General features: G+C 59.7%; 1 protein-coding gene across 11 annotated transcripts in view; it reads left to right on the forward strand.

The window, feature by feature from the left end:
• The window catches only part of SPNS3 (sphingolipid transporter 3 (putative)), a 35541-nt gene that overhangs the window by 9139 nt on the left and 9377 nt on the right, over window positions 1-17025 (forward strand). For 3 of the 11 annotated variants that reach the window (XM_006939708.3, XM_045044129.1, XM_045044128.1), the window contains 4 exons: window positions 96-162; window positions 775-923; window positions 1699-1851; window positions 5158-5351. In XM_006939708.3, coding sequence (XP_006939770.2) covers window positions 96-162; window positions 775-923; window positions 1699-1851; window positions 5158-5351 — 563 coding nt within the window. The remainder of the gene's footprint in view (window positions 1-95; window positions 163-774; window positions 924-1698; window positions 1852-5157; window positions 5352-17025) is intronic. The other 8 variants (XM_006939710.4, XM_006939711.4, XM_019817013.2 and 5 more) reach the window with 5 other exon arrangements.

A 17025-nucleotide genomic window follows, 5' to 3' on the forward strand; every position in this document is an offset into this window, starting at 1 on the left:
CCCTCCCCACCACTGCCCATCCCCTTGCCCTTCCCCCCCACTGCCCCGCCCCACCCCTCCTCACTGCCCAACCCCTTGTCCATCCTCTGCCGCAGTGGTCTGGGCTACATGCTGGGCTCGGCCGTGTTGCAGCTGACCGGGAACTGGCGCTGGGCCCTCCGAGTGAGTCCAGCCTCCTGTTCTTCCTCTGATCCCCCTGGGCAGGCAGGGACTTTCCAGCCTCCAGTGGCCTTCGCCACTTGGCACGGTAGCTGGTGCCGTGGGGGGTGGTCAGACGTTGGCAGCGTCAGACGTTTGACAGAACGTGAACTGTGGAGGTCATGGCCCTGGATTCAGACGCTGGCTGCTGGGTCTGCTCAGGCCGTGAGCTCAAGCAAGTGGCTTGCAAAGCGGGGGCAGTACGTGCTGCCTCCTGGAATCTCAGAGGTGGACAGACAAGGGTGGGGACATCCCAGGGCAGAAGTGGCCTGGCAGGTGGAGGTGGTGAGAACCCCAGTCGGTGCCAGTCCTCAGCCACGTGGGCTCACGGACCCCAAGAGAGCAATCACTGAACAGACCGTATGGAGGGAAGTCCCAGGGGGACCCTACTCCCCAGAGAGGCTGCATTCCTAGGGGTGAGGGGTGAGGGGCAGTCAGGAAATGAGCCCCCTGCCCCACCCCTCCCAGGGCACAGAGCCTCCCGGAGCCTGGGCCACATGGTTCAGCCACGTGCAGGATCTCCTGGGTCGCAGGGGTGTATGTGTGGCCCTGAGATCCTGGGTCCTCCGTGCCCAGGTCATGCCCTGCCTGGAAGCTGTAGCCTTGGTCCTGCTTATCGTGCTGGTTCCAGACCCTCCCCGGGGAGCTGCTGAGAAGCAGGAGGAGGTGGCCACGGGGGGCCCGAGGAGCAGCTGGTGGGAGGACGTCAGATACCTGGGGAGGAAGTGAGTGTCCCTGCTCCTCCCTGCATGTCACCAAAAACCCTGTCTGCCCCGGCATTGCTGACCTGCCTCTCTCCGCCTCCAGGGAGCCCTCCGTGACTGTCCCAATGTTCACAGCCTTCTTCCTCCTCTGAGCTCCCAGTCACCGACTGAGGTGCCCCTCCCTCAGTTGGAGGCCCCCTGCGCCTGCCTGCCTGCCTGTGACAGAATGGGGACCGGAAGGGAGGGAGGGAGGCAGAGTGAGCTCTGCCAGGGCCTTATCCCCGAGTGACCTGAGACTTGGAACCTCACTCCCCTCATTTATTCAGTGGACATAATTCTCCCCGGGTTGCCGGGAGGATGCTGGGAGTTAATCACTCACCTCTGCAAACCTCGTGGGAGTGCGTCCATCCTCTTTCTGTTCCAGGCATGGGCGGGGAGGCGGCCCCAGTCAACTGCACTCCCGGCCTCATGACTTACTGGAATGTGGGGTGCGGACAGGCCCCGGCTCTCTTTGATACAGAGCCATGCGACTGGGGAGGGGGGGGGCGCTGGGAGGAAGGTGGGGGCAGGGGGCGGCTTCCTGGAGAACGTGCTGTTGGGTTTGGGCCTTCCTGGACGGGGAGAGCTGGTCCTGCAGAGAGGAGGGGGGAAGGCCCAGCGAGAATGGGGGTGTGGTGGGGGCTGTGGCAGGGAGGGTCCGGAGCCTGGGTGAGCTGGGAGGGCAGTGGCAGGAGCAGAGGGGCCCTGCGGCCACAGCCCTTTCTGGGGGTGTCAGCCAGGGCGCTTTCTCTTGCAGCTGGAGCTTTGTGTGGTCCACCCTTGGGGTGACTGCCATCGCCTTTGTGACTGGAGCTCTGGGCTTCTGGGCCCCCAAATTTCTGTTCGAGGCCCGTGTGGTGCATGGACTGCAGCACCCTTGCCTCCAGGAGCCGTGCAACAGCCAGGACAGGTGAGGGGCCGCTGGGAGCCCTGGGCGGGCACGTGTCCCGGGACTTGGGGCCTTGCTGGCAGACTGCAGGCCAGGTTCCCACTCTGGCTGAGCTCCTGTACCTCCGGTGGCCGTAGGCGGCAGCCTCGTCCCCTCTGGGCCCCAGTCTCCCCGCTCTTGGGCCACTGTGGGGGTCCGGGAGGCACTGGGCAGGCGGGTGAGGCTTCTGCAGGGCCTGTGGGGCGATGCTTCTGTCTCTGTCTCCTTGGCCTCCTCTCTGGGGACACAGAGAGAGCTTCGTGTGATTTCCGGAATGCCCCATGCCCGAGCTGGGCCCTCTGCCCGTAAGTCCCCTTCCGTCTTCCCATCGTTACTTCTTAACCTTTAACGTTAGCTGAGCGTTTTACGTGAAGAATCCTCAGAGGTGTTGTAATAACAAACCCGATTATTCCTGCTGCAAATGAGGAGACAGAAGTTCAGAAAATTAAGTGACTTGTCCCAGCAGCACGTGGCGGAGGCAGGTTCAAGCCCCTCGGACTCCAAAGCTGGTGGTCTTAGCGCCACGTCCTGTCGCCTCTGGAGACGCTGCTTCCTGCTGGACTTGAACATCTGCGCACCTCCTGGGGGCGCTTCCTGGAGCACCGCGGGGGCCGGGAGGAGGCAGCAGTGCATGAGTGAATGCATGGACCACACGGATTGTGATGCTGGCCTTGCAGCTACAGCCAGACTGTCACCTTCCTGGACACAAAGACTGGGCCCTGAAAGTCCCGCAGCAGCTTGAAAACATGGGACACGGGACTCACTTGTGTGTCTAGCGTTCAGTGGCTGTGTGTCCCTGGGCAAGCAAGTCCCTTTGTCAGAGAGCCCGAGGCCTCGCGTCCAGATGGTTGCACCGGGCCACGTGCCCTCCCAGGCTCCAGGGGATGGTCCTTCCTGCCTCGTCACCTCCGGGGGCTGCTGGTGTCCCTTGGCTTGTGGCCGCGTCCACAGTCTCCACAGCTGTGGTCACGTTGCCTTCTCCTGTTGTGTCTCACGTCTCCCTCCGCTTCCCTCTTATAGAGATGCTGGCAATTAAATGGAGGGCCTCGGTTAATGGGTGCTAATCTCCCCTTCTCAAGACCCTTAATGCAATCACCTTTGTAAAGGTTCCAGAGATTAGGGCATAGACATCTTGGGGGGCATTACTCAGCCTGCCACAGGGTAGGTAGAAGGTCCTGGTGTTGGGGTTCTGCATGGACCTCAGCTATTAACGCACCCTCTGCGGTTAGGGTAGGCCCCACGGTGAGGGTGCGTCGAGGGAGGGAAGCTTCAGGACAAGGATGCCGGCTTAGCCCCTGGGAGAACTTCCAACACTCAGAGCTGGCCCCTGTGGAAGGGGATGTGTGGTGGTAGTGAGCTTCCCGCCCCTCAGGGCATGTAAGTGGGAGTTGGACAGCTGCTTGCCAGGGCTATTGTACAGAGGGTCAGCATGGAACTTGCAGGACGTTAAGGACCCTCTTGGCTCTGAGAGTCCGATTCTGGGAAGGTCTTGTGGGTTGGGGGTAGCTTGGCGGCTGGGCCTGTCCTCTGGCCACACCTCCTGTGTGGGGGCCAGTGGAGGGCCCTGTCTGAATAATCAATCCTAAGTCTCAGGAAGGTCTCCAGAACCTTCCAGGGCCAGCTCAGACCCGGACTCCAAGGTACACAGCATTCTTCCAGGATTCGGGGTCACTCGACTGGCCTGAGCCAGAACCTTGTGCAGCTTGTAACCTGGGAAGGGTCGCTGGGCACCTTTAAGCTGCCTAAGGCCAACACGTGCTTCGTCAGGAGGCCCTGGCTGTGCCAGTGAGGGGCTATGTGACCTGGGGCAGGTCCCTGCCCTCTCTGGGCCCTACACTCCCTCCTGCTCACCAAGGGGGTGGGGCAGGGGGATTAGCCCACCGTCCTCAGCCTGTGGGATGGATATTTCACAGAAGCTGTTTAGAGGAAAGGCGGTTTTGGGGAGACTCGGTTTGTCAGTAAGCACAGTCTCACACCTGTCGTGTTGCATCTTGGCGAATGGTCATCACCCCACCATACCGGAGGCCATCTGCGCACTTCTGGAAATGCTTGGGCCAGGAGGGGGTGCTGGCAGCGGGAGGGGGTGGGTGGGGCAGGGGTGCTCCAGGCCAGGGGGGCCGGAAGATGGGTGAGTCCAGAGAACCCACAGTCATTTGTGCAGAGGTGGGGGTGGAGAGAGAAGGGCGAGATGCCACACGGGCAGCAGGGGCCGGTCCGCAGAGCTGGCCCGAGGACAACGGGAGGCCACCGAGCGCTGGAGAGGCCCCGACTACATCTATGGTTCGTCTAGGTCAGCGTCGCTTGAACCCCTTTAAAAGGAGGCTGGGCGGGGGGGCAGGTGGGCATTGAGATCCTGGCTCTGCTGCTGTATTAGCTGAGTGACCTTGCCTTATCCTTCCTCCACCTTGCCCCCTGCGGCTGTCTGCCCGGCAGTTCTGGGACTGTCTCTTGTACTCCAGGTTCTGTGTTGCCAGCGTAGTCGGGAGATTAAGGCGCGCCTGGTTTGTGTCCTCCAGGAATCAGCAGGCTAGTGAATGACCTTGATGGTAGAAACCCAGAAGCGGATCTGGGAACTGAAGGGAGTGAAGGAATCAGCAAGGGGACAGAGGAAGGCATCTCCAAAGAGGGGATCTTGTGATGGGTCTTGACGGATGAGTAGGAGTTCAGTAGGTGGGAAACCTAGTGAGGAGTGTCCGGATGCAGGGATAAAAGTATGAAGCGGGGACAAGAGCCCATCTGGGGGCAGAGGTTGGAGCTGGGGGATGGGGTTGGGGTCAGCCAGGGTCAGACCACGGAGGGCCACACGGGCCGCGATGAGTTGGCACCAAATCCAGTGGTGTCTGAGAGCTGGTGGGGAGTTTTAGGCAGGGGGTGGGCACTCTGTATTATTATTTTTTCAAACCTATATTTTAGAAAGCACCCTCTGGGGACCTGCTTGGGATTCGGTCTGAGGAACCCTTCCCCAGGCAGCAGGTGCAGGAGGGGGTCAGGTGTAGAGGAAGCGGGTCCGGGAGTAGGGACAGGGAGTGCAGTTAGGAGGGGCTGTTTGAGCAGTGAGGCCTGCTGGGCCAGCCACCCTGGTGGCCAGTGACCTCCCCAGGACAGGGCAGGAAGGAAAATGGAGGGAGGGGCCCTGAGGACCCAGGAGCATTGGTTAGGAGGGAGGGGAGGGGACCCACAGTCACACTCCCCACAGGTACCCGATCACGCACTCGGGGCAGGAGCTGAACCCCAGGACAGGGCTACCCCCATCTGGCCAAGTAACCCTGCTCTGCTCTTTCCCATCAGCCTGATTTTTGGGGCGCTGACTGTCGTGACTGGCATCATTGGAGTTGTCCTGGGAGCAGAGGCTTCCAGGAGGTACAAGAAAGTCAACCCTCGGGCCGAGCCCCTCCTCTGCGCCGGCAGCCTTCTGGTCGCAGCCCCCTGCCTCTACCTGGCTCTCATCCTGGCCCCGACCACGTTCCTGGCCTCCTATGTAAGTGAGTGCCCGCTGGTGGTGTGGGTGGGTGCTGCTTGTTCGCGTGGGCTGACGCCGGGCCAGGTTTTACGTACATTATGTTTATCACTCCGTCCAGGGACAGCCTGCTATCCCCATTTTACAGATGCGTAAACTGAGGCTTACCCAGAGTGGCACCGCTAGGGAGGAACAGAACTGGGGTTTGAGCCTGAGCCTTTCTGGCTCTGAGCTGCTGGTGAAGGCTTTGATGGGAGACGGTGGGACGCATTTGTTCCTCGGATGTGCTGTGAGAGCCAGGAGAGATGGGGTGACAGGTGAGGGGAGTGAAGCCCAGATTGGCCATGGCCCGTGCCGACGCCGCTGTAAAGGCAGCAATCGGATGCTCTCTCGTCTTCCAGGCTCTATTCCGTCATACCCCTCCGTGTGCCCCACCCTGTGGCCATGCCAGTGATGAGCTCACACCTGCCGGCCTTTGCTGTGCCCGTCCCTCTGCAGGGGCACGGTTCCCCCTTGAGCTCCTTCTGCAAGGCCCAGCTCAAACGCTGCGTCTCCAGAAGCCTTTCCAGACCGTCCCATGCTCCTGTCAGAATTCACCGTTCCCGCTTGGGTTCCATGCATGTTTGGGTCCCTCGGGCACCGTGGTGTATGGGTGGGGCTGTATGCACACCCCCTGCTCCCCAAAGCCCCAGCCCTGATGGTCTCACCAGTGGGAAAGGGCCAGGGATTCTGGGAAGCTGGTGCCAGCCTAGCCCCAGCCAGATGGGCTCCCCTCCCCTCCTCTCCCGTCCCAAGGCCCTGGGGACCCCACCGTGGACACAGGTGCCCCTGCACACGCACGTGGGCTTCACCGAGCAGACTGAGACCAGAACTACCCACGCCCAGAGCCCACTGTCACACCCGCGAACTGGAAAGTCAACACGTTGGTCCTGCTTCCAAATAGTGTCTGTCCAGGCCCAGATATTGCACTGGGGCGAGAGGGAGCTGCGGTCCGTTTGGTTCTCCTCGGTCCACCTCTGCCCTGGTCCCTGGCCCCGCTCCGGGCTGGGCAGGCGGGAAGGACGGCCTGAAATGGGGCACGTGTTACCGTGCCCAGAGTGGGTTTTCCCCGAGTGTCCGTGTCCTCCTGGTGCATTCCAGATGCTGGCTGACCAGCACGGGTCGCTCTCTTGGGGGCACTTTTTGGAGCCCTGCCATCTGCAACATCCAATTATTGGTGCAGGTGACACCGTCACCTCCGTCTTCCAAGGCTTCCCTCCTCTCGGCTCAGCTGGTCCTGCTGGACCCACCACCGGGGCTCCCCTCTCGTGACCCCCAGGCCTGCCTCCTCTGCCTGGCGTCTGTCGGACCCTGGATGCCCTGGGGAGGGGCTCGGGGCCGGCATCCTCGTGCCCCTGGGTGACACGAAGGGGTGCCCCCACGGTGCCCTGTGTGAGCTCCACTCAGGCGGCCCCGGCACTCCGCTGGCTCGTGTCCTCTGTGGCTGGGTCGCTCGGAGCCCCTCGCCAGCTCTCCTACTCTTCAGGTTAACCCTCCCCAGCCCACACCTGTGGCCTTCCCTCTAGAAGCCGGGGGGAGGGGGCCATACGGGACTGTCGTTTCTCTCCCCAGGTCCTGAGGGAGGGGATGGCGTGTCTCTGAAGGTCTGGGTGGGCTTCTGCCGATTCCCAGAGGACAGACAGGTCCTGTTAGCGCTGCTAACAGGGGGGGAAGGGCTTTCTCACCCCCACTTACAGATTGGGAGACCGAGGCCCGGAGACAGAACACAGATAGTGGGACAGACAGAGCCGAGAGCCAGCCCGTAGTCTGTGTCCTTCATGCCCTGCTGACCCTTGTTGCTCCCGTGGGGGAGGAACGGGGCCCGGCATACAGTAGGTGCTAATAAGTGCCTAGATGCTTACTGGCATCCGGGCCGAGGGAGCAGCTCCCTGAGCGGGGCCAGAGTCCCGGCTGCTGGGGCTCAGCGGGCCTGACCTTGCAGGCAGACGGAGGTCTGTCAAAGGCCGTCCCTGCATCGGCTGGGGCCCAGTCCCCTGCCAGTTCCGCTTCTGCCACCGTCCTGTTTGGCTCTGGGAGGCGGCTCCTTGGCTGTGTTTAGGGGACACAGCTGTCTCCCCCTCTGCAGCCTGGCGCATCTCCAGGGCTGGATGGCTCGTCTAGAAGTGACATTGCGTCCCGGCTGACAGAGTCGGAGAAACTCTTCTCTGGGCCTGCCGCAGGGGTGAGGGGCTGCGGGCCGGATGGTGGGCAGGCCGGGGGCACGTCCCTCCGATGCTGGGAGGCTGCTCCCTCCGTGACTCGTGTGTGGGCCTGGCGTGGGACCCAGCGGCACCAAGCCAGCAGCCAGGCTCCCGCCTTCCAGGAGCAGCGCGGAACCTTCCGGGCCTCCTGAGCAGAAGCCCTTCCATGGCTCCGTCTGTGCCTCTAACTGACGTTCCGGCTTGAGATTCGGGCCCTCTGCCTGGCACGGCTCCTGCCGTCTGTCTGTGGGACCGGTGCCAGGAGCCCCTTCCTGGTCTGCTCACCTGCCCACTGCCAGAGACACCGCGGACCTTCCGGGGCCCCTGGCGCCTCTGGAACTGAGCCCGGCTCCTCTCGTGGCGGAGAGGAGCTCTCTCGAAGCCCCTCATGACTCCCTTGACCAGCCATGTCCCCTGCAGTGCTGATGCCAGGGCCCCTCCAGGTCCCCACGTCTGTCCGGCCGACCCTCCCTTGGCTCCCTCCGCACCCCTCCTCTGTGGAGCCCTCCGGAATTGCTGGGCTCCACCTGCCCCCACTCCCACCCTCCTGCTCTCTGTGAGGTCTTCCTTAGGCCACAGTTACTTATGCTCTGACCCCTGTCCCAGCCCAGGGGCCCGGGGGTTCCCACCTTCCTCAGCTCTCGGCCTGAAACACAACGTCAGGTACTTGGGGGGGGGGGTCACCGCTTGCTGAGTGGAAGGCTGCATCACCAGCCACCCGAAACATTCATCTGTTTTTCTATTAAATTTTTTTAAATGTTTATTTATTATTTTGACAGAAAGAAAGAGACAGAGTGCAAGCAGGGGAGGGGCAGAGAGAGAGGGAGACACAGAATCCGAAACAGGCTCCAGGCTCTGAGCCGTCAGCACAGAGCCCGACGCGGGGCTCGAACTCACGGACCGTGAGACCATGACCTGAGCCGAAGTCGGACGCTTAACCGACCGAGCCACCCAGGCGCCCCAAGCTTGCTTTTTAAAAAAATCAAAAAATTTTTTTAATGTTTGTTTATTTTTGAGAGAGAGAGCATCAGTGGGGAAGGGGCAGAGAGACAGGAAGACACAGAATCCGAAACAGGCTCCAGGCTCTGATCTGTCAGCACAGAGCCCGACGCGGGGCTCGAACCCACGAACCGTGAGATCGTGACCTGAGCTGAAGTCGGACGCTCAACCGACTGAGCCACCCGGGCGCCCCAAATGTTTGTTTATTCCTGAGAGAGTGAGAATGAGTGGGGGAGGGGCAGAGAGTGGGTCCAGCTTTTGCGGAGGGTGGGGGGGGTTGCACTGAGGAGGGGGCATCTGGCTCCTGTTTTCTGCGTCTGTGGAGACGACCGTGTGGTTTGTCCTTCATCAAATCTGCTTCAGCGCACTGACTGCTGCGTGTTCTCGAGGAATGTGGTCTTTGCGGTTTTGGCATCAGGATAACGGCCCCGAGGAACGTGTTGACAAGTGCTTCTTCCTCTCTGATTTTCTGGAAGAGTTTGGGAAGGACTTGTGTTCATTCATCTTTAGACATTTTTAGAATTCACCAGTGAAGCCATATGGTTCTGGGCTTTTTGTTGTGGGAAGTTTTCTGATCACTGACTCAATATTTACTTGTTATAGATCAGTTAAGGCTTTTGATTTCCTTTTATGTCATTTTTGATAGTTGGCGGCTTTCCGAGAATCTGTGCCTTTGTCTAGGTGTCTGGTTTGTTGGGGTATAGTTGTGCCTGGTATATTCCCTTTTCCCCTCTCGGCTCCCTGAGGTTGGCGGGACGTGCCTCTTCCATTGCTGGTTTTGGGGACCCGAGTGTTCTGTGCTTTCCTCCTGGTCGGTGTCACAAAAGCCTCATCCATTTTGCCGCCAGCTTTGTTGTATTGATTTTCTCTATTGTTCTTCTGTTATCGGCCCATGTTCGGTGGAATCAGTCCGGCTTCTGTGGTCATAGGCGTGGGTGGGGCTAGACCCCTGCCCTCATCCAGGTGACGCGGGGTGTGGGCTCGTGCTGCTGCCGTGGAGGCGGAAGAAGCGGGTGGATCCCAGGTACATCTCGGAGGAATTTCCCGATGAGTCCACGCGGGGTGTGAGAGAAGGAGGGGGTGCGGAGGCCTCTGAGACACTAGCCTGTGCGGCCACCACCAGGGAGAGGACCCTGGCCAGGAGCTGTGGATTTGGGTGCGGTGCCTTTTCCATTGCTGGTTTTGGGGACCCAGGGTGCGGTGACGGCAGGCTGGCATCCTGGGGGAGGGGGCTGTGGGGAGTTAGACGTGGAGTCTGGGGCCACGGGACACATCACCCCTAAAACCTTAACGGGTGGGAAATGGCTGCAGCTCACCATGCAGGAGCATCATCAGGTTTGGGGGACATTACAGGGTCAGCGTCTGAAACGATGTCCAAGGGACGCCTGGGGGGCTCAGTGGGTTAAGCATCCGACTTCGGCTCAGGTCACGATCTCATGGTCTGTGAGTTCGAGCCCCGCGTCGGGCTCTGTGCCGACAGCTCGGAGCCTGGAGCCTGCTTCAAGTTCTGTGTCTCCTCTCTCTGCCCCTCCCCAGCTTGTGCTCTCTCTCTCTCTCTCAAAAATGAGTAAACATTAAAACAACAACAAGGAAATGATGTCCAAAGGCGACTGAGGAATTGACTTCTGTTCAAAATCCGGAGTCACTGTGTCTGCTCCGTCCAACTGGCTGTGTGTCCCTTCACTTTCTCAGATCCCAGAAACCACATTGGTTCTTCCTGCACCACCTCTGCCATCCAGGGAGACCGATCTGACTTCCTGGGAAGGGCACGTGGAAATGCGGGCGTGTGTGCCCATGTGAGTGTGCTTTTCAGGGTGGATGTGTGCGGGTCTGTGAATACAGGTGTGGACCCTTGTGCTTCCGCGTGTGCATCTCCGGGCACCTTCACGATCGGTCTGTGCATTGGTTGCGCGTACGTGTGTTCGGCCTGGACGTGCACGGACGCGTGTTCATTCTGTACGAGCCCGGATGTGTGTCTGCCCTGGATGCGCACGATGTGTGGGGACGTGTCTGCGTGTGCCGTTTCGCATACGGGTCTGTGCGTGAATGTGCACGTCCACGTGTCTCAGGGCAGCGGATGACCGTGCGGACGTGTATGCACACGCGTGTCTGCACACGCGCTGAGTGTAGCTCAGCGGAGAGGGATCCGGGGCGGTACTTTGTGCCACCCCGCATCGCCTGAGGCTGGGACCAGCCTGTGCTGTGTGTTTCGTGGCGGTGAGGTTTCCTGACCTTATGGCGTCTGGTCCGGGGCCTTCCCTGGGGAGCCCTGCTGCTGGACACCCACCTGCAGGCACCGAGGGTTCCATCCCTCCCTCCTTCCGGGTCCTTGGCAGGGGAAGTGGGCTTCTCAGCTGTTAATTAGGATCCAGACACGCACAGCAGGGCTTGGCACACACCCCCTTCCTTGGCCTCCTTCCCAGAGTCACTGCCCTTCAGAGGAGAAGGTCTGGTACTCAGCCGACGGACCGGACCGAGCCCAAGGCAGGGGCTCCAGCACTGCCGGCCCCGTGGCCGGAGGACATCCCCGGGGGGAGGTTGGGGGGGCTTTGTGGTCCCGATGGAGGGGTGGAGTCAGGGGAGGGGAGTGGGCAGGCATCGAGCCTCGAGGCATCAGGGAGATCTGCGTGTTGTTTCTGCTTCTGCACTTGCTGTGTGAGCCGGGGTGAGACCCTGGCCTGGCCGAGCCCCGATTCTCTGTAACGCGGGGGCCTAGTGCTGGCCTCTTGGTTTCACCGAGGAGCCTTCTTTTGTGCCTGTTCTAGTTACTATGGGAATGTGATGACACTCAGCGGTTTCGAGCAACAAAAATACTCATTTTGCTCATGAATTTGCAGTTTGGGCACGTTGGGACTGGGGATAACTTGTCTCTTCTGCTTGAGGGTAATTGGTCAGGATGGGGTGCTGGATGCCGGCCGTCGGCTGAGCCTCGGCTGGAGCTGGTGGCCGGACCGGCTGCCCGTGGCCTCTCCACGTGGCCGGGGCTTCCTCACAACGTGGTGGCCGGCCCCCGAGGACTAGCGTCCAGAGAGAGCCAGGTGACGCCGTATTGCTGTGTGTGCCCTACCCTCGAAAGCTACACAGCATCATCTTTCCTGCTTTGGGTTCTTTGCTCCAGTCCCAACTGCTTGCTCAGAATTCAGGGGGGATTCGGTCTTTTATGGGGCTTTTGAGAAAGCACGTGGGGATACCACAGCGGCTGTTTTGGGCTCCTCCCCCACGGTGCTCTGGGTCCCGTTGACCACCAGCCATGGGGGAGGGGTCCGGGCACGCAGCCACGAAGCCCCGCAGGTGTGGGCCACCCGGGGTCCCCTGGTCTGCCCTGTTCTTCTGGCCGCTCAGGTGAGAAACCCTGGGGTGGGGGTTTCACCCTTAAAGCCCTGCTGGGCTCCGAGGGGCAAGGCTGCCGGGAAGCGGGTCCCAGCCAGAACGGGCAGAGACCTTCAGTCACCTCACGGTGACTCCTCCTGTCACCCGAGCTCCTCCTTCCTGAGCTCCTCCTGTGTGCCGGCACCGTTTCAGACCCTGAGGATCCACCGTTGAACGGATCAGGCAGGATATGCGTGTGATATACGAACCCTGCAAAATAAATGATACGTTAGGTGGGGAGAATAACAGAGCAGGGAAAGCGACATGAGGAGGGGCCGGGGCAGGGCCAGGTGGTCAGCGAGGCCTTGCTGAGATGTGGTGAGGGAAGGAGCCGGGTGGACACGAGGTGCAGTGAGGGGAAGCCTGATGCAGGGGGAGCAGCCAGTGCAAACGCCCAGCGGGAGGCATGGCTGGTGTGTTTGGGCAAACATAGTGGAGCCAGGCGAGCCGGGGAGGAGCACGGGACGCGAGATCAGCGGCGACCCCCGTGGGTACAGGCTGCGTAGAGCCCTATCCACGTAAGACCTTGGCCTTCAGCCTGAGCCAAGTGGGAAATCCCTCAGGCCCTCTGGCACAGGTGTGAGATGATCCGACTCGTGGCTTTGTATCAGTTACCTGCTGCTGTGTAACAAATCATCCCAAGCAATGATGATTTATTGTTTCTTACGATTCAGCAGGTTGGCGGGTCCTGCCTGCGCCCACTCACGTGGCAACCTGCACCCGGCAGACGGGGTGTCCACACTGGCCTCCTCACCTCCGTCTATTCCTGGGTCCTCACGCCAGCCTCCAGGAAGGCACAAGGGGGAGGCGGCCAAGTCTCCCGAGGCCCAGGTCAGGAGCGGCCCCGCTGCCCTATCTTGCCCGCCAGAGCGAGGTACGGGCCAACCGGGTTCGCCGTGGCCGTGCAGGGTATGGGTGCTGAGATGCACGAGGATGTGGGGGCCACTTTGCCACCATCTTCCTCGTGGTTGAACGGGGTCTCTCTGGCTGTCGTGTTGTGAAAGGATAAGAAAGGACACAGACACAGGGAAACCGGTTAGGAGGCTTCCTAAGAAGGGCACGGGCTGGTTTGGCTGGGACCAGGGTGGGGCGGGGCGAGTGGAGAAGTGGTCAGATTCTCGGTATGTTTTGGAAGTGGAACCAACAGGATTTCCTGGTGGGTCGGTATCAGGGCAGGGGCGGGAGGAGCAGGAATGACCCCAGGTTTCTTCCAGCCACCAGAGGCCGAGCAGCCGTTCACTGACCCGGGAGACTGAGGGAGGTGCGGCCTTGTTTCGGATGGGTGGGTTAGGAATTTGATTTTAGACATGTTAAACTCAAGATGCCTCCTAGGACGTCAGCTGGAGATGTTGCGATTTGAGTCTGAAGCTCAGGAGAGAAGTGTTGGCGGTCAGGCAGAGCTGCGAGGCAGAGAGAGGTGGGCCAGGGGTGCGCGTGGATGGGGGGGGGACCACGGCTGGACTCTAAGTACTTCCTGCTGCTTTGGTTATCTAATCAGGTGACAATCATTCCATGTGTGTCTCTCTATATATGTACACCCATTTATGTTTCTAGAAATATTCTTATTAAACTGAGGCCATATAGTCATGTAATTTTATTTTGTTTTACTTTTATTTATTTATTTAAAATTTTGTTTTAATGTTTATTTATTTTTGAGGGAGAGAGACAGAACATGAGCGGGGGAGGGGCAAAGAGAGAGAGGGAGACACAGAATCCGAAGCAGGTTCCGGGCTCTGAGCTGTCAGCACGGAGCCCGACGCGGGGCTTGAACTCACGAACCCGCGAGATCATGACCTGAGTCGAAGTTGGATGCTTAACCCACTGACCAGACAGGTGCCCCATAGTCATATAATTTTAAAATCAGGTGGATTGAGATGTGCCAGTCGCCCCTTCAAAATGTACACTTCATTGGCCTTTTGTATATTCAGAACTGCACAATCGTCGCTATCAATATTGGGACATTTTCATCACCCCAAAAAGAATTTTTATGTCTGTTCATCAGTCTCTTGCATTTGCCCCCAACCTGCCCCCAGGCCAGCCGAAGGTAACCACTAATCCACTTCCTGTCTTTATATATTTGTTCATTCTGGATATTTCCTATAAATGGAATCCTACAATATGTCTAATACGTTTATATGAATTTACCTGAAGAACTTGAAGTGATTGTTTAAGTTCACATCGATTTTAAGATTTTGGACTTACTGGTGAATCCGACCGTGGAAGGGAGCCCCTACCTTCTCGTACGCCCCCTTCTTCTCTCCCCAGGCTCCTGGCGTGTGTGACTTTTCACTTTTGCTGGAGTTACACCCCCCACAGCCTGCTGTCCAAGCGTGACCCTCACCGTCATCTGGGAGGGGTCCCAGATGGGATGGGCTCAGCACCCACCAACCGTCTGTTCACTGGGACCCTCCGTTCCTGGTCTTTGTTCGGGTTCAGCCCCTACCTGGGTGGTTTCTGGGGTCAAGTAATTTGTGCCTAGAGAGACCGTGTGTCTTCCGTCCGCCCATCTGTGGGGCCATTTTCCCTTTGATTCTTCACCTGAACATCATCTGACTGGGTCTAAGACTCTCGGGTCATGTGTTACTTCCCTGTAGCTTTGCGTTTGCTCTGTTGTCTTTTGGCCACAAATATTGCCGTGGAGAATAAAGTTTGCCTCACGTTCAAAAAAGCCCTGAATGCTGACTCACTGTTTCCACCTGGATGCCTGGAGATTTCATTATTTATTCTTGAAATTCACGGCTCAACCAGTGTATTAGTTATCCTGTGTCGTGAAGCCAATCATCCCCAAATGTAGCAGTTCAAGACAACACACGTGTCTGGTCTGGCCCAGCTGGGTCCCCCACAGGCCGCGGAGGGTGTTGGCCGGGTCTGTGGTTTCATCTGAAGGCCCGACTGGGCAGGGACCCACCCCCAGCTCACCGAGTGCTTGTTGGCTTCACTCGGATGCGGGGGCATCGCAGGCTGAGGACCTCAGCCCCTCGCCGCTGTTGCTTGCTGCGTGGGCCCCCTTTCATCCAGCAGCTCACGCCTTCAAGCGTGTGGGCTGGGAAGGCGCTAGCCGGGTCTGTCGATGATCCGTCTCATTCCCTCTCGTTCCTTCTGTGCCGAGCCTGGGCCTGGACCTGGGTGGCTCTGCGCCGATGCTGAACTTGCCCTGACCCCGCGTGGTGGTTCTGCCCTCGCTCTCCAGCCTTCCCTGGGGACACTCTCCCCTCAAAGGGGCTACAGTCTGAAGTCTGTGCTTTGGGTTTTCTGTCACCTGAGAGGCTTGCAGGGCTCTGTCAGGCGGCGAGAAGACTTTGTGAGCCCCCCTGGGCTGGCTGTCCTCTGGGCATGTGGAAAGTCTCCCTCATGTGCGTGGCCCTCCTTCTACTTAACTTATTGGCCTCAAGTGGAATCAGAACTGGGTCATTGTTTGCTTTTCTCCACCTTCCCCCAATTCTCCCAGCATCTTCCCCTCTGGTTCTCAGGAGCGGGAACAAGGGACCCCTACTCAGCTGACTTTCCTCTAGATATGGGGGCTTGCGGGGGGTGGTGAGGTGAGAAGTTCCATACTCTGCTCCAGATTGTCTGTATCTTCCCTTGGCTGCCGGTATGGAACATTGATCTCCTTAGGTTTTGTTCTTTTCTTTGAGGACGAACAACTTTTTTCTGACTTATTACTTTTTACTTTTGGGAGGAAGGAAAGTCTGTGACACAGTCTGACCCTCTCTGTCTTTACACAGAAGTTGCCCCAGATGATGTTTAAGGCCCCTTCCAGCCCAAACTAGATCATCTGGCCCCATGAGAGCCAGCTTTCCTGTCACCAAGGCCTTCATATCTGGGAGTGGACACCACCCTCCCCAGCCTTGAAGATTCCTGAGCAAGGACCAGGGTTAGACATGTCTGCCCCACCACCGCCCATGGCGGGGGCTCACAAGGAGGCGGGCAGGGACAGCAAGGACGTGTGCCTTGGTGCCTATGGTGCCTATGGTGTGACCACCATAGCTGTGGTCAGGGGCAGCTAAGGATTCTGGGGTGGCCATGCCACCTGCTCTCTGGCCCCTGCGGGGGCCAGATGTGCTGGGCAGACACCTCGGTTCTGGGGGCTCTCCCCTTTTCCCCTTGCACCTTTTGCTGGAGTAACCAGTGCCCCCGGGGGAGGCCCACCTGCCCTTCCCCTCAGGGCCACGCGTCCCTGGACCCAGCAGGCGTCTCCTGCTGGGTGGGAAGCAGCGCCCACCCGGGGAGGCCACGGTCTGCCAAATCACCCCGGAGGATGTCGGAGCTCCAAGGCCTCACCTGCCCGCTGGGCTGCAGCGAGCCCTGGGGAGCCGAGTGGTGCCCTCGTGCCCGAAGCCAGTCCCTGCAATTACCAGTTGGCAGGCCCAGGGGCGACGTGTGCCAGCGGCGTGGCAGCTTGCTGGAGGCCCGTCTGTGCCCGGGGCCTGTCCCGACTGGCTCAGGCTCACTGGGCACGGACGGAGTTGATCCGAGAAAGGGCAGCATGGCGTCTGGGCTCTGCCCCGGTCCTCTGAGCCCATGGGGATTCCTCCCTTCCCTTTCTGGCGAGGCCCAGAATCCAGTCTTTGCGTCTCAGAGCCCAGTAACCGGCCCTCCCTGCCACGGGGCTGCTGTTCCGTCCTCACCGTCTCCTTCCCCAAGCCCACCTGTGTGTGCACGTCCACGTGCGCGTGTGTGCATGAGCAGGGGGGCGTCGGCGTGCCTGTGTGCACGTGCACGTGTGTGTGCACAACTTGCTGTCCGTGTTGGGAGACCGCAAGGACACAGGTGTGCGTGCTCGTTCACCCCGGCACGCCTGTCCCAGCGCGTAGGCCACTGTTTGGCGGGTGCTTTTACCGCACGTGGTGTCGCCTCCAGAGTCATCCCTGCTCGCTGCACACGCGTGTACTTGTGGTGACTGTGTGTGTGTCCCAGGTTAAGAGCGTCTATGTAAGCGTGCACGTGTGTGGGTCTGTGTATGTGAGTGCATGTGCACGTGTCACAGCGTGCGCGTGCGTCTCTGACCGGGGGTGACTAAGGCTGGGGATATTCACCACCGCTGCCCCAGCTCGAGGGGGAAGTCCTCCTGAGTCTGAAATGGAAGCGGCC

The sequence above is a fragment of the Felis catus genome, chromosome E1, assembly GCF_018350175.1.
Source record: "Felis catus isolate Fca126 chromosome E1, F.catus_Fca126_mat1.0, whole genome shotgun sequence".
In the NCBI taxonomy this organism is placed as follows: domain Eukaryota; kingdom Metazoa; phylum Chordata; class Mammalia; order Carnivora; family Felidae; genus Felis; species Felis catus.